The sequence below is a fragment of the Acomys minous genome (genome assembly GCF_964271855.1).
Source record: "Acomys minous genome assembly, chromosome: 13".
In the NCBI taxonomy this organism is placed as follows: domain Eukaryota; kingdom Metazoa; phylum Chordata; class Mammalia; order Rodentia; family Muridae; genus Acomys; species Acomys minous.
Window position 1 is genome coordinate 71902343 of NC_140495.1, and position 22636 is coordinate 71924978.

Sequence of the window (22636 nt, forward strand, 5' to 3'; positions counted from 1 at the left end):
GCAACTTTCACTTCATAAATGAAGAACTGCAACTCAGGAATATTAAGTAGCTGATTCCAACCTTACCAGCTATATCATGAATGGGTGAAACTCAGAATTTCCTATTTAAAATAGTGGCTAGTCTTTTTTTCTTGCAAAGGCAAGGAATGCAGGAATTCAGTAGCTAAAACTAAGATTTCAAATTCTACCAAGGAAACTTTTCAGACTTATCTAAGTAGTAAGGAATAGTTTTTAAAAATTACACTGTTGTATAAAAGTAAAGAACTAAGATTGGTAAAATCATTAAGACTTTCCCAATTATTAACAGGAAACTATTCAGAAAACATTAAAATGCATTATGTGACTTTTTTCAATTTCAAGGATATCAGTTAAATAAGGGCTATGCTGGTTTTAGTTGCTCTCAGTTCCTATAAACCCCTTAAAACAAAAACACGCACACACATACACATTATGTATGTGTGCAAAATATCTAATGCAAGCCAATTCTTCATTGTTAGTTCTACCTAAAATGAATCATGACTGAACTCCAGGGATCTGTACTTTTTAAGGTCAGGTAATAAATACTTTAGGATTTTCCCAAGAGTAGTCTATTATCTAGAAGCTTCCATGTAGTCACAGAAAATTAAACTAAAAGATATGGCTGGCTTCTAACTAAACTTCTTTGTAGAAAAAGAACCTTGGTTCATAGGTTTACAGTAATTCATGAGTTCTATTCTAATGATCTGGACAAAGTATAACCAAGATGGAGTTAAAGGGCTGGCAACACGCATGACTCAGCAGGTAAGAATGCTTGCCACCAACCCTGACAACCCAAGTTCAATGCCAAGAGCCCACACGGTGGGAAGAAAGAATAGCCCCACAGGTTATCCTCTGACCTTCTCATGTACCCTAGTGCACAAGTGAACACAGACACTCAATAAATAAAGCATTTAACACATTTAAAGAGGCACTACAATCAACTCCGCATTCTCAAATTCTACTACTGATGCTACACCATTATCTACTGATGCTACTCTATATCTACCGATGCTACTCTATTATCTACTGATGCTACTCTATACCTACTGATGCTACTCTATATCTACCGATGCTACTCTATATCTACCGATGCTACTCTATATCTACCGATGCTACTCTATATCTACTGATGCTACTCTATATCTACTGATGCTACTCTATATCTACTGATGCTACTCTATACCTACCGATGCTACTCTATATCTACCGATGCTACTCTATATCTACCGATGCTACTCTATATCTACCGATGCTACTCTATATCTACTGATGCTACTCTATATCTACTGATGCTACTCTATACCTACTGATGCTACTCTATATCTACCGATGCTACTCTATATCTACCAATGCTACTCTATATCTACTGATGCTACTCTATATCTACCAATGCTACTCTATATCTACTGATGCTACTCTATACCTACTGATGCTACTCTATATCTACCGATGCTACTCTATATCTACCAATGCTACTCTATATCTACTGATGCTACTCTATTATCTACTGATGCTACTCTATATCTAATGATGCTACTCTATTATCTACTGATTCTACTCTATATCTACTGGTGCTACTCTATATCTACTGATGCTACTCCATATCTACTAACACTACTCTATATCTACTGATGCTACTCCATATCTACTAACACTACTCTATATCTACTGATGCTACTCCATATCTACTAACACTACTCTATATCTACTGATGCTACTCCATATCTACTAACACTACTCTATATCTACTGATGCTACTCCATATCTACTAATACTACTCTATATCTACTGATGCTACTCTAACTCCCCAACATGGTTCCCAATAGAGAGCCACATTTGTGGTACTAGTAGATACCTATCATTAACTGGCAGTTTCCTTACCTTTCAAGTTAGCTAATTATCAAATAAGTACTTTTTAATATGTAAAAAAAAAGGTGGGAATGCTGTCATCACAAGGTTACGCAGAGTTTTGAGACTAATAATATTAATATTTAAGCAATCAATAAATAGCTTTTATTTCTATGTAATTATGTGCCTCAGTTGCATCAACCTTAAAATGTAAACAATATTTACTAAATTATTCTAATAATAAAATGACAGTCTTTGTGAAGTACAAAGTAAGAAGAGCACATACTGCCATTTTGAATTTTGGCTAATAACTATACTAAAGGAGGAAATAGCAACATCTGTGCTAAGAGTTGGCTAATAATCAAGTTTAAACAAATATGAAATGGTAACAAAGCCACTAAATTGGAGATCAGGACAGCATTAGTCCTTTTTCTGGTCTCTTGATGCTTGATACTTGAGATATACAGACTTAGGTACGTTGATGTAAATAAATGACAACAGAAATACAACCACACTATTTTCAGAGAGCCAAAGTAAAGAACGTATCACTTACAATTCAAGTTTAAGTAGCTGTTTGGGATTTAGTAAATAAAAACATCAAGATGAATGTTTCCAGATCCCCCCTTCTTAAAAGCTACCACTTGAAAAGCAAAGTCAACTAAATATGTGTTCCTGTCATAGGACACTGCTGACAGCTCTAAAACTCTGAAAAGCTCCAATGAGAATTGGTCATGAGTTCGGGAGTACAACAGATCTCATGGAACTGAAAATAATTTAGATAAGACAAAATAGCCTAATAATGAAAAGCTTAATGTAAATCTTTATCTTTTGCTGTACATGAATACATGCAGCCTATAATTAACCATATCTCACATGAGAAATGACAGTTACAGCAGCATTTGCATAACCTTTACAAATTATAAAACTTTGAAAAAGCAACAAATCTTGTAAAGAATGTAAAGAGGCCCCTGTTATATGAATTTAACTCAGTCTGGTTCTGTCTGCCTAGGGCTACATACTTATAGCTATAAAAGAGCAGAGATATTCAACTTTGTTCAAAGTGCCATGAACTTTACAAGGATGGATGGATGGAGGGTAAGTAGATAAACAGCTGGAAAGGAAGAAAAATAGAAGACTAATTTTTTTTCTTGCTTAACTCCCTTATAAATGTAAAGCTGGTCTTGGCTATGCCAGGCATTATCAAAGCCTTGGCACAGTGAGCTGCTGAGGGTTTGGCCTTACGAGACTGCTTTGCTTAGCTTTCTTTTCTTTTCTTCCTTCTTCTTTCTTCTTCTTCTTCTTCTTCTTCTTCTTCTTCTTCTTCTTCTTCTTCTTCTTCCTCTCTCTCTCTCTCTCTCTCTCTCTCTCTCTCTCTCTCTCTCTCTTCTTTCTTCTTCTTTTCTGTTTTTTAATGTAGGAGTATTCTGCCTGCATGTCTGTGTACCACTGGCCTGCCTTGTATCTACAAAGCCCAGGAGAGGGTGTCAGATCCCTTGGAACTGCAGTTAGACACACTTGTAAACTGCTATGTGGGTGCTGGGTACTAAACCAGGTCCTCTGGAAAAGTAGCCAGTGTTCTTAACTGTTGAAACATCTATCTCTCTAGCCCCAGCTTTGTCTACACCCACAGCCCACCCCAATCCAATCCAGGACCTTAGGCATACTACTAGATAAGCACTCTATCTCTGAGCTTTAATTCCCACCCTAATGTTAAGTTTTTCCAAGAGATTTAAGCTTGAGATGGAAAAAAGGCAAAACTGATTTATGTCTAATTTCAGCCTGATTTAGACTCTAAATCAGTGGTTCTAACCTGTGGGTCATGGCCCTTTGGAAGTTAAACAACGCTTCACAGAGGTCTCCTAATACCATCAGAGAACACAAGCATTCACATTATAGTTCATAACAGTAACAAAATGAGGGACTGTGGTAAAGGGCACATGCCACATCAGGAAGGTTGAGAACCACTGCTCTACACTACAGTGCTTTAGAGTAATGGAAGAAATGATGAAAAACATTTGAGATAGGATCTCATTATATAACTCAGGCTTAGGTAAGCCCTCATGCAGGAGCTGTAACTACAGCACTTGGCCTTTATTTTTAGGCTCTATATCCACATGGTGGCTAAGCTCATGGTCTAAGAACTGTCATTTCATACTGTACTCATCAGTAATCATCTCTCATATATGCACAGACAATATCCCTCTCTAAACACTATTAGACTATCTTTTTACAAGAAATAAAAGATCAATACCTCATATTAATATGACCCAATATAGTAAATTCTTTGGGAAAAGTGATATTTACTCTGAAAAATCAAGTAAGTATGTCTGGTGACAGCTACCTCAAATTCTCTCATATTTGCCTGGCCAAATTTATTCTACTACTCTGAGCTATTCTTCTGGGTCTGCATAGGACTTCACTTTCAGAGAAAAACACTCTCCAGAGAGTCTCAACAAAAATGATAAAAACAACAAAGGGTATATATACGAATGAAACATATCTATAGATATAGATATATCAAATCACTACTAAACTTTCAAAGCATAGTCAGGGCAAATCAATTCTCATCTTTTTTTTTTAATTTTAGGTGACAGAAATCAAACCCAGAACCTCATACATATTAAGCAAGCCATTCTACATTCTACATAGGCTAGCTTCCTTGTTCCTGGTTTTCATGAAATAGGTTCTTACTATGTAGCAACCCTTTAAATCGGTACATAATGTAATACCTTACAGCTATATCTCCTGAGCACAGGTGGGATTAGAAGTGTGTATCATCGTGCAGGAAATCTCCATCTTTAACTAATGATATTATGATACAGTCCACATCTTCCTAAATATCAACAAAAATATTAATGGTCAAAGTATACTAATTCTTTTTAAACATACAATATACAAAATGTAAAGGATACTGATCTGTCTGTGGTCTTCGAAAGTTCTCTGGAAGATTGGCTTCATAAAGTAGTCTTGCTTTAGTATTTCCCATATCTTGCATGCACTGTAACAAAAAAGATGTCAGGTCTTTTCATGATTACCATGAACAAAAGCAATTCTGACACTGACACACACACACACACACACACACACACACATCCTGTCCTAAGCAATAGTTACCATTTCCAATATATAGTCTTCTCCTTAAGATAATAATTTAAGTCTTATCTATAAGGTTACTTATTCAAGTTTCAAGTAGAGGATTATATTTAATCCTTCATCTTAGAAACACATGTGACTCCAGGATTTTGGGGTTTTTGTTTGTTTGTTTGTTTGTTTGTTTTTGTTTTTGTTTTTTGCTGTGGAGGCAACCCTACCTTTACTCTCATTACTTTCAAAAAACTGAAATTCCTTGCATTTTGTGGGCAGTTCTAAATATTTACAAAAATGAAACATTTGAAGAGTACTGACATTTCCAGGACTAACGGCTAAATATCAAATTTACTATAGAGTTTATTCTAGGATTTTCATAATTTGAAGTCAGGAAGATTACAATGGAATCCTAATAAAAGAGAGAGAGTGCTACCTGGAACTCCACACAAGTAGATTAGCTGCTTTGGAATGATAGATCTTGAGAGTCTACTGAAAGTTCCCCCAACAAAACCAAACCACCTTTGGACCTTAGTAGCTCAATTTCACATACAGGTTCAGAAGGGCACAGATCGCTGTCGTACTTTAAAGGAGTGTTCTCCAAAGGTTGGCCCACTTGTTAAAGGCTGCTCCCTGAAGTGGTGCCATTGCGGGGGGGGGGGGGGGGGGGGGGTCAACAGGGCCTCTCCTGGCTCATGACGTAGCAGCTCTCTTCCCCATCAGCTCCCCACCACTGCCATCCAGTGGCCGCAATATAGCCAAAAGCAGTAAGGCCCAATCTTGGACTAAAGCCTTCAGAACTGTCAGGTTTTCTGCTTATAAGTTCATCATGTTAGGTACAGTAGTAATAAAGCTAATAGCAAACCTATTCCCCAAAATCTAAGAATCCAGGAAACAAAGAATAATTGCACAATCTTAAGGTACTTTTTATAAGTTACAAGTGGTAACTAGTCAGTATTTCCTTGATATTTCATCACATTACAAACTAAATGGAAGATTTACTGACAAAACAATTTTAATATTATATACTTTGCAGGCAACTTGCATTCCTTAATTATTTTAATTAGCAGAAAGATTGCTTTTATAATGTCCTGATTTCTAAGACACAGGCCCTACACTCCTGAGAAAACAATCTAGGTTTAACAAATATTAAATAAAAAAAAAAAGGGGGGGGGGTTTCAAGGCTGTCCTGGACTGATTTTGTAGACCAGGCAGGCCTTAAACTCACAGTGATCACCTGCCGAGTGCTGGGATTAAAGACATACACTACCTTGCCTGACTTTAACAATTATCTTGATGTTGATCTTGAGTTGAAGTTCTCAAGAGGACCTGCAAGTATTTTAGTTTAAATAAAAATAACTAGAAAGTCTCACAACTCAAGGCTTGGTGGTGTCTAGGTTTCCAGTATACATTCATATCTGGATAACTATCTCACCTGGCTCTCAGGTAAACAATATTGCTATTTCTCTTGAGATGAAAATAAAGTGAAGGGATGCAGGTGGGAACAGAGTAAAATAAATTATAAATGGATAAAGAATTAAAAATTTTTATCATTTAGTTCTTTCAATATAAAGGAAACTAAGTCTAAGTAACTTGAGCTTAGAAACAATGTAAAATAAATTCTGCATGATAGGCCATTAATAAGTGTAGGGCTCACTGCAATGATAGCTGCCCAAGCCACCTCACTGCTGCAGATTAAGGGTGCCCTCCTCCACGGTGGCCCATTGGTTCCCCCAGCCACAGTAGCTGCCTTGGCAGCCAAAGATGTGGTAGATAAATGCACAGCACCCAAGCCACCAAGAGCTGTGTCTAGTGAGCCACTAAAGCTTTTAGTAGCAAGGTACCAGCCCCTCCTTCCTGCCCTGAGGCTGTGGAGACAGTGGTAGACAAAATAGTATCTCTTGTCAAGGCCTCATTGGGAGTTGTCCATGGTGACTTTTCCTACCTCAGCCTACTACTATGATGGAAGCCGACACCTTTCCTACCTCAGAGTGCCTACTGCTGCCATGGTGACCTCCTCTCAGAGCTGTGTGGTTCCTGGGATTCCGAGTCCCAGAAAGGCAGGCCAAACAACAATAGTAACTGCAAGCTCAGAGGGCTCCATTATGCTATGATGAATCAGCTAATATTTAATTTTGTGTGAAAAGAACCAAGAAACTTCTAATACAGTTCACTCTCATTGAAGGGGGTGTGTGTGGGGTGTTTTCTATCTCAAACATATGCCGCATTGGAATTTGGAGGCTAGGCTAAGCAAATTATAAAATTTAACTCTGAACACTTGAAGAGAAGTACATTCAAAAAGAAAAGAAAAAGGTTTACTTTAGGGGTCTAGAGAGATGGCTTGGCAGTTAAGAGCACTGGCTGCTCTGGAAGAGGTCCTGAGTTCAATTCCCAGCAACCACATGGTAGCTCACAACCATCTAATGATGTGATCTGATGCCCTCTTCTGGCCTGCAGGTGTACATGCAGGCAGAGCACTGTATACAAAGTAATAAATAAGTCTTTTTTTAAAAAAGGCTTACTTTAAACAATATCTACAATGAAGTAAAGCAATCTAGACACTAATTTACTGAAACTAAAAAAGAAAATTTAAATTTCCAGCAAACAAGCAGAATTACAGAAACTTCAACAGAAAAGTTAAGGCTAAACACTGTCAAATTATATTATTTTCATATTATAACATCTATGAAATAAGAATGCACTATGAAATTGATGATTATGTTTTTACTGGTCTATAAAATGGACATGCTTTTTAATCATAAATCATTTTAAATATTTATTTTTAGTTTCTGTATATGAGCATTTTGCTTACACATATGTATATGTAGTACAAGTGTACCTGATGCCTGCTGGGGCCAAAAGAAGGCATCAGCTCATTTAGAACTGGAGTTACAGATCACTGTTAGCCATCATGTGGGTGCTGGGAGCCAGACTCAATCCTCTCCAAGAGAATCAACACTCTTAACCACTATTAATACCCACTGAATGTGTTTATTTAATGTATGGCAGCAAGGTTTCATCTTGGCCAAAATAAATAAATAAATAATAGTTAGGAATAAAATATGCACATACACCAATTCTTAAGCACTGTTCTAGGGACATTACTCACTGCAACTAGCCATCAGGGAAAGTAACAGCATAAAGACTAGAAAGGAAGATTGAGCCACTCCTACAGGACACAACTGCCAAAACAAAAAACAAAACAGAGAGAACATTTTGGAAGAATGTGGTTTCTAAAAGTAGAATAGAGCGCAATGAAAGAGAAATCCAAAGTAGAAGGCTCTGCAGATATGAAGATGAGCCTTTGAGCAGGGGCCTTAAAAAGAAAGTTGTCATTTGGAAGTGAGAAAGAGCATGGCACAAACCAGCTGCCCTCAGTTTCAAGATATCACAGATTAGAACTGCAGAACAAATTGTGCCCTGTAGCTGACAAAAGAAAGTACATTATAAATGAAAGTGATGTCAAACATTAGCCTCAATTCTCTATGTGCATGCATTTTTATTTATGTGTGAATTCATGTGTATAAACATGGTTGCACTATTAAACAACCATGAGATAGGTATGCAGAAATTTTACACATAACAAAACTGAGAGCCAAACAGAGCTAAGAGAAACCACCAGTAAGTTAATTTCAGGTTTCATACAATGTAACTAGGACTATGTCTTCCATGGTTTGAAAATACCACGCTTTGCTTCACAGACTGTTTTCATTTTACAGTTTAGGAAATTGGGGCGTAAAGAGGGTACATGATTGTTCTATTGGACTACAGGTTCTCTCTGAATCCTTTCTACCATTGTTCAGATGGTCAAAATACATATTCCGAAACTTTTACTTTAAGATGTAAGCACAGTGTAACTGCTGTCTTCATAGTGGGGTTGGGTTTGGTTTAGTTTGAATTGACTTTGAATACAGGAACTTGTGTTGCCTGGGCTAGCCTGGGACTATGTAGCTAGAGAGTACTTTAAACATGATTCCCCATGTGAACCTCCTGAGCTTTGGGCTTATTTTGTCTTCATTACTAAAATCACTACTGCTATTAAAATACTGTTCTTTATTTAGACTCTCATTCACAATGTTTTAGAAAAATAAACAGCAAAAAAAGGAGGATTCTAGTTGCTTGTTTTTTGACAAATAACTGAGCTGATAGAAGACAACCATTTGGGAAAAAGGAGACAAGGACAATAATAGCATGTTTCTCAAGATAAGGCATAAGGGTCAACAAAAAGACTCAGTGGATATAGGTCCCTGCTGCCAAGCCTTTTAACCAAGATAGATCCCCAAACAAACATGGTGGGAGGAGAAAAACAATTCCTCTAAGTTGTTCTCTGACCTCGTGTCCATTCTATCCTTAATAAATAAATGTTTTAAAAAATTAAGAGAAAAAGTTAGCATTATACTTTCAATTATTTGTAACCAGGAGAAATGTAAGCTAGGGCTTTTAAGTGAGCTTTCATCACTTTTTACCATCTAGTTTCTGGGAATCAAGCCAAACCATAAGTACTAGACATTGTTCTGAAAAACATATTTTCCCCACACTGCTGAAAAACACGTTTTTAAAACCTGTTTTCACTTCTCTAGGAGAAATACTTATATTTAAGCCATCAAAACCTCAAGTGTACTAAGAATTGTGACTACTATCTTGCTTTAGTGAGGTTGTGTCATTCCGTCATAGCTTTTCCTGTCCTACCCAGGCTTCAAATGTAAAGAAGGGAGAACTATGGATTATGAGTTAATACTTCTATTAAGACTTTTAAAAACACTTTTTAAGACTTAAGAAACTAGAGTTCATCTCAAAATTAATACTTTGAAAACACACAAAAAGCAAGCAGCTGGTAAATAGGAAATATACTCTGATTCTAGAGAGTGCTAACAAAAGACTACAAGATCATATTGAATACAAAAGTCAATGTCCACTCATGCTTCTAAAAGCATACTAGTATGTTGAGAGTCATGGTTATGATATACCAGCTAGACAGAACATACTTTAAAGTTAATGCTATTTACTTTTGGCATACTGTTCTTTGGGATATGAATTCAATGGAAAATGCTAGCCAAGCTTTGTTGGGTTCCGGGTTCAAATTCCAATACCATCTTAAATCCACACTGTCTTCATTTATAGAACAATGAACAACTTTTTTTTTTAAATCCCGTAACTGGCTACTAAAAGGACTGTGTCCCCTTTAGTCTATAAATTTGTTTTCAGTTTTTCAACATAACCCATTCCTTAGTATATACAACACCACTAGCAGAAAGCAAGACATTACTTCAGATTCAACTTCCAAAAAAATACTAATATAAGTGAATATTAACTTCAAAATACACTGTCTTAACTGGATAGCCAAAGAGCACCTATGCTCTGACATACTATTGTCACAATGTAATGTACATGAAGCTCTTCTACTTCTGAAACTCCATAGGGAAAAAACACTTACTCTTAGTTTAGCATGAAAAACAAAACCTATATTCAACAGTTTTATGTTTTGAATGTCTTCAAAGCTGAAAGTTTTCAAGCAGAAAAGAATTAAGGTTATTAATTTAAAATTTGAATCTGCATCTGTTATATATCTATGTAGTAAGCTAAAACAAAAATAAGCAAAATAAGGAAACTTAAGAAAAAAATGTGGGCTCAACAAGGTCTACCCCAGTAACATGCTAAGGAGAAAGAAAGTGCAAAAGGCTTCAACCCTACAGGAAGAACTAGAGACAACTACAGAATGCTAGGAGTGAGAGAAATCGTCTTCACCAGGGAAGAGCACACCAACTGGTTATCTGATACCAAATGGATAGCCCAGGAAGCATATATACAAGTAAAATTATATAGACTCCACAGGTAGTAATATATACACACACACACACACACACACAGAGCAAGGATGAGGTTAACATGGAAAGATTTGAGAGGTGAAAAGGGAAAGATGAAATGATATAGTTGTAATTTCAAAAATATTAAGAAAAAAGTAGAAATAGAAAATAAGCAGGTTAAGTAGACAAACAGAAATAGGAAATCTTATTGAACTTACATACCAGTGCTGTGTTTAGTTTTAAAAATCATTGTTTCAGGTCGATGGAACATTTTCAGTGATCTAATAATTATGAAGCAACACATAAAACATCTCATCTAAAACAAAACTAAGTAAAAGCTAACAGGGTGGTGTAATGCAAGTCTTGGTTTCTTTGTAAACTCAGTTTTGTTATATAAATGTTTTTGTTTTTATCCCAAGTGTAGAATTTTAGTTTGAGTTTTAGTTTGTCCATAGCTGAAAACTGTGTCGTGAGGGACTGTCTTTGCCAGCTGGTAACCTACCTCACACAGCACAGAGAGGGGCCTGGTAGAGGAGTCTGAGGAAAATAAATAGGAGAATGGAGAGAGAAGGTGGTGGCATGTGGCATGTAGCAGTTTGGAGACCAGAGACCAGTGTGGCAGAACAGAGAGAAAAGTATCAACACACACACACCACATTTACACAATCACATGCATACACACCACCCACCCACACATACACACTCACACAACACACATTCAGACCACAACACATACACTACACACTCACATGCACACACCACACACACATGCACACACACAAACCATACTTACATGATCACACAAACCACACTCACACACACATATATCCACCCACACCACATACTCATATGCACACCTACCACCACATTCACACACAGACACCACACTCACACACACCACACATATGTGCACATTCATGCACACACACAACACATAACCCACTCACACACACACAGCTAAAATCAGACAAAAGCACAGGTGCCCAAGATTAAGTTATTGTCAGTCTCAGGAAGCAAGTCAAGACCAATCACAACCCCACTGAAATAAGAGAGACAGAGAGAGTGTGTGTCAAGAGGAAAAACAAAGTTGAGGGCACAAATTTATGTGACTTTTCCCCAAATGGATCGCTTTTAAAAGTCTCTTATAAAATTTCACAAATCAGAGGTTGAGAGCCCTGGCTGCTCTTCCAGAGGTCCTGAGTTCAACTCCTAGCAACCACATGGTGGCTCACAACATCTATAATGAAATCAACTGCCCTATTCTGGTGTGCAGGCACAGATATAGGCAGAGCATTGTATACATAATAAATAAATCTTTAAAATATATTCACAGATTAGTTACAAAACAGTATTATATTTGTTGCCTTATGTCTCTTCACATAAGGCCATGATTTGAGACTTTTTTTCAGCTTGATGGGGTTATAATGAACAATGTTCCCACTAGTGGCTTTTATCTCAAATTTTCTCTCAAATAAATGTGTATAAAGAACTGTGTAGCCAGGTAGTGGTGGTGCACACCTTTAACCCCAGCACTCAGGAGGCAGAGGCAGGTGGATCACTGTGAGTTCGAGTCCAGCCTAGTCTATAAAGTGAGTCCAGGACAGCCATGGCTACACAGAAACTCTGTCTCGAAAAACCAAAAAAAAAAAAAAAAAAAAAAAAAAGAGAGAGAGAAAGAGAACTGTGCTGACAGTTTATTGCTATAAGGCACTGGATATTTACCCAAGGAGCAAAATCTTAAGAAAGTAATGTTTTAACACACATAGGCAAAATACTATGGGATAAAGCTTCCAGATAGAGCTGAGTGTGGTGGCGCACGCCTTTAATCCCAGCACTCAGGAGGCAGAGGCAGGCAGATCACTGTGAGTTCAAGGCCAGCCTGGTCTACAAAATAAGTCCAGGACAGCCAAGGCTACGTAGAGAAACTCTGACTCAAAAAAAGCCCCCAAAAAGCGCCCCCTCCAAAAGCTTCCAGGTGAGTATTAGCTTGATTTCTCACTGCTCTATGTGATGTTTCAGCGACGGGACCTTACCATGAAGTTCTGCAGCACAACAAAGCATAGACAATAACCTATAATGTTTGGGAGTCTATAGGGAAGCATTCAATCACTGCTGGTGGGAGTGCAAACTGGTGTGGCTATATGGAAACCAGTGTGCAGGTTCCTCAAAAACTAGAGACAGATTTACCACAAAATACAACTACTCTAGCACATGTACCCCCAAAATTCTATATCCTATTACAGAAATACCTGCTCACCCACTTTCACTGCTGCTCTACTCACAACTAGGAGATGGGAATAGCCTACATGTCTATCAGCTGATGAATGAGTAACAAAATTATGCTACACAATGAAATACCATCCAGCTATTTAAAAAATGAGTGAGATAACCTTGATCCGAAATGACAAATATCACATACTTCTATTCACTTTGGGATTTTAACTTTGAATCTTTAGCTATGTGTATTTCATATGGAATATCCACTGAGGTCACAAAATTAGTAAGAACCATGGTGTGGGGAGGGGACTTTTAAGGGAAGTGAGATAGAACACAGTAGAATAAAGGAAAAGCGGAGACTAATGATACAGGAAGAGTTAAATTGGAGGGGGGATGTTGAAAGATAAAGAGGGAATATAAGAGATAACACTAAAGACTTCAAAAAGTCTATAACTTACTGTAAAAGCCTCCTAAAATAATACATGCACACATAACTTAAAAGTTTAAATGGATTTAGTCCATAATGGGTTGACAATGCCCCTACTAGACACCATGGGCTAGCAAATAAAAAGCTAAGTACCAGGAATGGGTTACCTATTTTAGAGCTGATGTGCACCCAAGTTTTTCCTTTGGTCTCTCTATATATAGCCATGAATACAAATACAGCCACCCCAATACAAAACAAAAACCCTGAAAATCCTATAGGTAGTATTTACAACAAAATTAGTTGACTGATTATCCCCATAAAACTCAAACTACATCTGGTAGAAACAAGCCACTAACAACCACGAAACCTGCCTGATGCCTATAACTAATAGATGTTAAATCAAAGCAAAACAGGATAAATATGAACTGAAAGTCAACTGTATGCCATTTTATTGCACAACACAGAACATTTTTAAACAGTCCTGAAGGAAGGAAGGAAGGAAGGAAGGAAGGAAGGAAGGAAGGAAGGAAGGAAGGAAAAGTATATCAAGAGGGAAAAAAGACAAACATTTCCATAGTATGTACTGCTAATTTCAAGCTCTACCTCTTTCACTCCCTATGTTGCACCTACAGTTTTAGTTGCGATTTAGCACAGTGAAGTTTTTAAGTTATCTATCAACACTTTTTCAACCATTCTCACTATATTTGGCCTGGTTGGCAATTCAAATTGAGGCCAGGGAAAGCAACATAACTTATTGATAAAGATGGACAGAATCCCATAATTTTGGCTTCCATAACAACAATTTGTCTTTTCTTGTAATTTAAGTACTTATTTAAGTATATGTATGCAGGCAGGCATCTGCCTATATGTATATGTGAGGTCAAACAGGATCAAACTCAGGTCATCAAGCATAACAAGTGTCTTGACCCAGTGAACCATTTTGCTGGTCACAATTTTTTTTCTGAGATTTAAAATTGTTATTAAGGCAAGCAAGTCAATAGATATTGCTAGGTTAAGCTAAAGGCTACCAATCTACCTCATAGTTGGTTTTCTTAGCAATAATTCAGTATTAACAGAAATCTATACCCATTTTGCTTATTATCTTTCCACCTTATAACAGAAAATGTAAGTAGTAAAAAAAAAAAGTACTGAAAGTATCTCTTTCAAAAAAGTATCCTTCTGAGATTGGATTACACTTCTGAGGAAAGATAAAACAAAGAATCTGAGGAATGGGACATTCATAGTCATCTAAGCTTATCCTGCCCACTCAATGTGTAAATCTCAACTATACAGTCCTAGTTGCTTGTCTAGGCTCGACACAAACTACTCTACTAATGATAAATTCATTTTATTCAATGCAAAGTTTCAAACAAGCTAAGAAACTTGGAAGTAGCATTTCTTTAAACAAGGGCACTCTATTTTTCAAATGTAATACAAATAACTAAAAAAATTAAAATGAATAAACTTTAAATTTATAAATAGTACAAAAATTAATACTTTCTAAAACCTTGAGAAGTACACGACAACAGGCTGGGCATGGACATGCATGCTTGGAGACAGAGGAGGGTGGATCTATTTCTAAGAGTTGAAGGTGAGCCTGGTCTAGTGAGTTCCAGGCCAGCCAGGACTGCATAATGAGAACCATGTCTTAAACAAACAAAAGCAGAACCTGACAAGCCCATATTCAGAGATACTCAGCCTAACTCTAAGCCACATTAAAAGAAAGAATTTCAAGGTTTTAAAGGTAAGTAGCTTTATTTATCCAGTAGCCAAATATGTTTTGATAAAAAATTATTTGTTGAAAAACAAGCATTCAACAAATTTAAAACAGCATGTATGGTAGATGCCCTAAAAAACTGAAAGAACATACAACATATGTAAGTATATATACAATATATAAGTAAGTCATGAAAACATGGCATATCTAAATGCAGTTAATAAGTAACCCTGAGATAAAACTCTCTAAGTGGTTACATTTTACCAAATCATACACACCCCTCAATCTTAATAGTTTGACTGAACTGGGGGATTAGATCCTTTTTTTGAGGCAGGGTTTCTCTACGTAGCTTTGGCTGGCCTCGAACTCAGAGATCCACCTGTCTGTGCCTCCCCGAATGCTGGGATTACAGGAGTGCTCCATCATGCCCACCTGGGATTAAGTCTTGATAAAGCATTTTCAAAAAAGATTGCCATCTTTGAAAATAGTAAACATTATTATATGAGTATCATGAGAGTAGTAATAGTGATCATAAGGGAAGACACAAAGTAGATTTAAATGTGGTAAAGTTGCTTCTCTTACTCTGAACAATAAAGACCTCCCAAGTATTTTTTACCTCAACAAGCCCTCACGATGCTATCTCTCTTTTCCAAATCAGAGGGAAGACTAACTAGGAGTGACTTCCAAAAGTTTCAATTTATGTGCACACAGCACTGTCCTCTGAGCATAAGAGCCATCATCTGCATCAGAACAGCTGTGACTCTTCCAAGAGACTCCCAGATCTGGCTTGCTGACGGTCAATGGCCCCTCACCAGATTTCGGTCACTCCTTCCTACACCCCTATCTATCTGAATATAATTCTTCCCTAATTATATTTGGCCTCGCCATCTGAAGACGTGCTAGAGTCTGTAGACTATGGAACCTTAATTGGGGGAGAGACTTCCCCCCCTGCCCTGCAGCTATAAGGCAGAACTCACTATGCTGGAGTAAGACGTCCCACTGGTGTGGTTGTTTTGTGGATACCCACACTCCTGAAAGCAACTCTTCACCTGGACTCTTGTTAGTAAGTCCAGTAAACTCACTGGTGCGACCAGTTGGACTCTGGTGGGCTCATACTTTGATTTTTCATAAGTGCCCTATACATGAGTGGCCTGCTGTTAGACAGGTTTTTACATCTCCCCAGAGGAAAGGGTCGCAAAACAAATGTCCCTGAGAACTAACTTGTATAGACAGAATTTAATTGAATGCTTGTTTTTAGAGGATTTGATTGGAAGTTGACCCAAGGAAACACTACAGAGACAGACATTCTACCTCCACTAAGGTGTTGGTGACATTTATCGACACTCAAAAGCTCATTGAGATCTGTGAATCATTCTCTTTGTGACACAACAATTTTTTTAAGTCGTATATAAACTAATGAATAAAATGCCATGTCATCAATTTCGCATTTCTGAATATTCCTACCACCACAGGAATGAGATAGCCTTAGATATGAATGACAGGCAGCTTCAAAAGACAGATAGTAGCTCTTATCTATTCATATCAAAATGCTTGCCATCTGTATTAGTTACTTGACTCACGACAGAATACTGGGCAAAACAACTTTCAGAAAGACAGGCTTATCTTAGACTATGGTTCTACCGAATATATTCAGGAAAAACATGTTGGCAAGCAGGAGCGGCTTGCTCTTTTCTCCTGTTCATTCACAAAGTACCCCTACTCATGGAATGGTGCAACCCACATTTAGAGTAGGTCTTCCAACAAGAACCTAATCTGCCTAAGTTCCAAAACATGCCCAGAGTTTTTGTCACCAAGGTAATTCTAAGTCCTAGTAGAGTTGACATTCAAGATTAACCATTGTGAATAAAATACTATTTTTGGCTAGTACTCTCATTCATTAATATTCAATGGATCCTTAGTAGTAAATTTAGAAACCAACACATCAAAACAGATTACCAGAAAAAAGTTAAATTGCTTACAATTTATTATAAGATACATCAGGGAAACAATGCTCAGAGTTTTATATAATGGATAAATGGACCGGTTAACTACAATTCTGATGGAGAAAGTACGGATGAATGAGTATGGATGGATATGCAAATGTTATTCCATCTATTGGAAGCAACTGAGCATCAGTGGACTTGGGTATCAGGCATTCTGAAAATAATTTTTGTGATACCAAAAAAAATGGCTATATATTGACATATTCTGAATTTTTAATGGCAATTTCAAAGGGCACACTAATATAAATAATGAAAAATCAGTGTGATTTTACTGTGAGTTACACAACTAGACCAATAAAGGTAATTGTTTTTACATCGGCAGCTAATCTTAAGGATTAGAAAGTAATATGTTAAAGTTTTAAGACTGTCACCCTGGAAAAACAGCAAACTCACAATTATAAATTTATCTGTAACAAAGCTAACTATTCTACATAAACCAAAAATGGTCAATCAATGGTTTTCTCAACGGGCTGGGACTGCCTTCTTAGTACTAGCCTCTCCCCAAACACTAAGAACACTTCTTTACAGAAGAGAAATTCTTCAAGTCAGTTTTCAGGTAAGCGGTGCTTTCTTTTTCCTTTATCTTTACCCAGACTCCCTCTACTGGCAAGAATATTAAAACTATGGAATTATAGTGGCAAATTTCACCAACCCAATTAAAACATTTTTAAATGCTGCAAAGTCAACATTTTAGAGCGAAGAAAAAAAAGTATTTAAAACTATCACAGACTCAACAGTAATTTAATATCAGTGAATTAATGAAATAACATTCAAATTTTTGATATAGCATATTTCTGCATGCATTTTAATATTAATCCTTAACATAGGATTAAATACTTCAAAATTATTTAAAATTGATTTTTAATAATTACTTGTTAAAGTAATGTTTACCTGTATCTGTTCTGGTGTCCATTGGTCTAGGTTGACTGACTTGACCCTGGATATATGAACTCCAAGATTTCTATGAATTCCAGCACATCTGATGCAAATAAACACGCCAATATTCCAGGAAGCCCATCGGGGACCTAATTAAGGAAAGAAACAAGGCATGTATTAAAAACTAAAACAGCCTGGCTGTATACTGCTTGCATTTTAACTTTTTATGCAAATGAGAAAAATTCTACTTTATTACACAGCATTTTAAATTGTATACAATTGTTAACAGAAGCTTATAGAAATCACATACTCAAGGTTGTTTTTTTTCCCAATGGTACTGGCAATGGTTTGAGAGAATGCCATGTCATACCTGCACTAAAGTGTTATAAATCAATCTTTAAGAATCTAAGCAGAAGAAGGGAGTGGTGCACACCTGTAGTCCCAGCACTCAGGGAAGCAGAGACAGGCAGATCTCTGTGAGTTCGAGGCCAGCCTGGTCTACAAAGTGAGTTCAGGACAGCCAAGGCTACAGAGAAATCCTGTCTCAAAACAAACAAACAAACAAACAAACAAACCTCTCAGTGGCTAAGAGCACTTGGTATGCAAGCATGAGGACCTGAGCTCAAATCCCCAGCACCCACGTGAAAACGCAAGCATAGATATGCATCCCTATCACTCCACATTGCAGGACAGAACTAGGCAGAGCCTGGGCAGCCACCCCAGCCGAGTTTAGGCACAAATCCTGCCAACAGCACAGGAGACAGGGATCCACAGGGAAAATACAAGACATGTGCTCTGGCCTCCACATGAGCACACAAGAGCATGCACACTAATATCTATGCACATGCATCACACAGAGAGAAGAAAAAAAAAAGAGATTTTCTACTGGTCTTACTTTCTGGAAATGTTTCGCAACTCCAAGACTTTAAAACTACTTAATTCACAGACATCCAGCTGACGCCAAGTTGCGTGGGCAGGTAGACTACTCATTCCCAGACGCCCACCGGAAACTCCACGTGGTCTGCCTGCCTACAGTGGAAGCCACTATGCTGTGGTGTGTGGTGGAGAGATAGGAAAGAAAGAGAAGCAAAATGCTTTGAGTACTATGAAGAGAGTGGAACTGCAGAGGAACAGCATGTGAGTGCCTGCCCCACCACCTGAGGCCAGGATGATGTCCAGGCCTTTGCTGGCACTGAAAGCCATGACGGGTCCATGGCTGTGCATGTCTGTGTCGATGTCCATGGCTTACATGACCATCAAAGGCCATACGGACATCCTTGGTCTAGGTTCCTGCCTGAAACCATGTTAATGTCCAAGGACTGGGCAAAGCTGCCCTCGCTTTGCTGCTGCAACACTCAGGAGAGTGGGCCCTGCACCTCTCCTGGCCAGCACAGTAGAACTGGCCCTGATGGCAAAGGCAAGAATAAACCATCCCCGAGGGAATGAGAGCAGGAGAGCTGGCCCCATCCCTTGCCAGCTGTAGCACTGGGTGAGCTAGCTCAAGGCAGTGCCAGAGAGCTTGCGGCTCTCTGCCATGTGGATGAGGGAGAGCTGGAGAGCTGACCAACTCAGCTACTACTCAGTCCCATATCCAGTTTTGAGTTGGTCCACCCCAACATCTGCCCCATCTATGAACTGCTGGCGCAAGTAAAGGGGCCAGTCCTGCAGATCCAAAGCTGCAGGATCTCCAGGCAAAGGGCAACAATAAAGCATCTGAGAGGAGACTGGGTAAAAATACAGTATTGATAGTATAGCAGAAGCCAGAGGTCTCGGACCAGACCAATGACTCACTGCAGTGAACATTCGGAAGTAAAAGTGTGTGGGACTCACTATGTATGACACACTACAGCTTCCACAAGATGGTTTTTTGTTTTATTTTTTATTTTCTTTTGGTGGGGGAAGGTTACAAGAGCAGAGGGTGGAGAAGAAATGACAGGGAGATGAACAGCACTGGGGTGCATGATGTGGAATGTAAAAAGAATCAAAAAGTTTTTTAAAACTAATTTAGTTTTTCACTACACATATTTGAACATCAGTAACACATACCCTTATGAAAAGTTCTTTATTAACTAAATAAGATAGTGATTAAAATGTTAACAATAAATCAAATAATGCTATTTTTAATTTGTGAGACAGGATCTCATTAAACTGCCCAGGCTACCCTCAACCTTGTGACTATCCTGCAGCATCCTGAGTAGCTGAGATCACAAGTGTAGAAGATTCATTTTTAAAAAAATTGTTTTTTCAATGCATCTGTGAAAGGTTTGCAGGCCTATAATCTCAAAACTTTGGATGGTTAGGCCTGAAGATTGAGTTCAGGGTCAGTCTATGGTACACAGCAAGAGTATATCTAAATAAAATGTAAACATCAATAAGAAAGGTCAAACAAAAATAATGAACAGGTAAAAACGAGTGGGTACTTGAAAGAAGAAATGTTTGTCCAAGAAACATGCATACTCTCGAAATATTTATTAATCTACAAAGGCCTCTACTGTGTACCTGGCACACTGGAAAAAAATGTTTTCAGTAAGGAAAACAAGACTGCCTCAATGGGCCTTATATTCAATAAGATTTTAAAACATTTTTGAAAGGAATATAAAGCATTAAACCACTTATGATATTGAAAAGTATGAATACAATGCATATTAACTAAAAGCCTCTATAGATTTCATGAAATGAGGCAGGGCCTGGTACTGAGAAATGACAATGTGAGATGTATGTATGTTTATATATTTCTCAAAAAATATATATTCTGGGAATAGTACATAATCCACAGACCAGGAGGGCACTGGTTACTCTGTACTTTTGAAGAAAACAAGTGTTTGTTTCACTAATACTTAATATGCATATGAAAACTGACATTCTATAAATGATACTTATTTTGATCACAGTCAAGACAGAATAGAGAACATGGCAGAAACACTAACATGAATATAAGCACATGAGCCCTAACTATTATTCTTTATACCTAAATGTATTCTTAGCATCCATAATTTTAAGTTTTCTTGAGATTATTTTTACATATCACTTGTAAGATTTTTAAGTGGGAAAAATTAAGTTTCTGAAAAGTTTCTGAAAAAATGTTTCTGGGTGTCTAAAAGTTATCTGATCATGAAAAAATAGGTTCATAAAAGCCATATATAGGTATTAAGCTTTTAAAAAACTGCAAGCTGTTTAAACATATACTTTCATCTAAAGGTAAAGGCTACTTTAGAAAAAAAATCACACCGAAGCTACTCATTACAAAATAGTAAAAATTACACACACACACACACACACACACACACACAAACACCTCCTCCCCACAGAAAGGACTCGCCACCACACCTCTCTCATATACTTGCTTTTAGGTTTAGGTTTAGGTTTAAGTTTAAGAACTGGCACCTATAAACTGACACACACTTTGGACTTCCATGATTAATCCAGCCACAGCTGCCTCCTACAATTATTCCTAACCATTTCTCACAACAATTTATTTCATAACTGTTGTGGAAGTTTTGGTTTATGATATGCAAACATGTTTTAATTCCAGGTGTGGGAACATGAGGGCTTCTTCAGTTTGTCCACAGCGGGTAACTGCCTCATGAGAGGGCATGTGATCTTTGTCAGCTGGGAACTGCCTCGTGTAGGGGTGTGGCCTTTGCCAGTGGGAAGAAATGTCAGACCCAGAGAAAAACTGGAGGCTCTGGGAAACAAGAAGGCTGCTGGTGCTCCCTCTCCACCCCCAGCTGCTCCTGGCTGATGTAGTTTAGCCAGGAGAAGTTGGAGACATCCTGAAACAAGGATTGGACTTGCCCCCAAGGAACCCGACAACCTTAAGCAGTAGGAAGTAGCTAAGGAAAACTACGCCCCTTCACCCCACTAACCTTTTTTCTCTCCTACCTGGTGTTGGAGTGTTGTAAAGGAATGGGATGGAGAAGGGAGAAAGAGATATAAGAAACAAAAATAAAAGTAGATTTTAAAAATATGGCAACACATAACAATATATCACAGTTTGAAACTTAGACAGAAATCTTAAATAGGTAAAAACAGAAAAATAGGTAGTATAACTACTTTAGCAGTTAAGTCTCAAACCAAGAAAAGTGAAAGAGATGCCTAATGTCTCAGCTTACTGCACATGTTTTACCTGGGATACTGTGACAATGCAGGCTCTAATTGTGCAGTTCTTGGACTGACACCAAGAATTGTCTTCTTAGTAAGTCCCCAAGATGCCCAGACTGCCACTCACTGACCACATTTTGAAAAGCAAAATTCTAGATTATTCTTAAGTCATCAATTCAAACATTCCGCACACAACAGTCACACACAAAACCCACCAAGCCATAGTCAATGTGTTCTAAGATGCAGACACAGAACACACACACAGCTTACATATATTTGTCTATTTAGGCAGATCAGGGGTACCTGCCAAAAGGGTATTTGGCAAAGTACTGTTAGATAAAGTTCACTGAAGAATGTCAGTTTCATGTTAAATCTGTAGTGTAAGCACTCCTTACTGTTTTTCCTATTTAAATGACTAAAGTTACAAAGGCATAAATTGTTGGGCTTGTTGATTTAAACCTGCCAAATCCTTTACCTGTCCCTTTGGCCCCTGTGGAGAAGAAAACCAAGGAACTATCCATGTGGAGCAGAGAAGGGGACA

At 37.8% G+C, this 22636-nt stretch overlaps 1 protein-coding gene across 3 annotated transcripts in view; it reads right to left on the reverse strand.

Annotated features, from left to right (window-relative positions):
* The window catches only part of SMAP1 (small ArfGAP 1), an 81674-nt gene that overhangs the window by 36355 nt on the left and 22683 nt on the right, over positions 1-22636 (reverse strand). For 2 of the 3 annotated variants that reach the window (XM_084754283.1, XM_084754284.1), the window contains exons 2-3: positions 18010-18143; positions 4779-4864 (exon numbers count right to left, since the gene is read on the reverse strand). In XM_084754283.1, coding sequence (XP_084610409.1) covers positions 4779-4864; positions 18010-18143 — 220 coding nt within the window. Of the gene's footprint in view, positions 1-4778; positions 4865-18009; positions 18144-22120; positions 22258-22636 lie in introns of those variants that run through there. The other variant, XM_084754285.1, reaches the window with a different exon arrangement.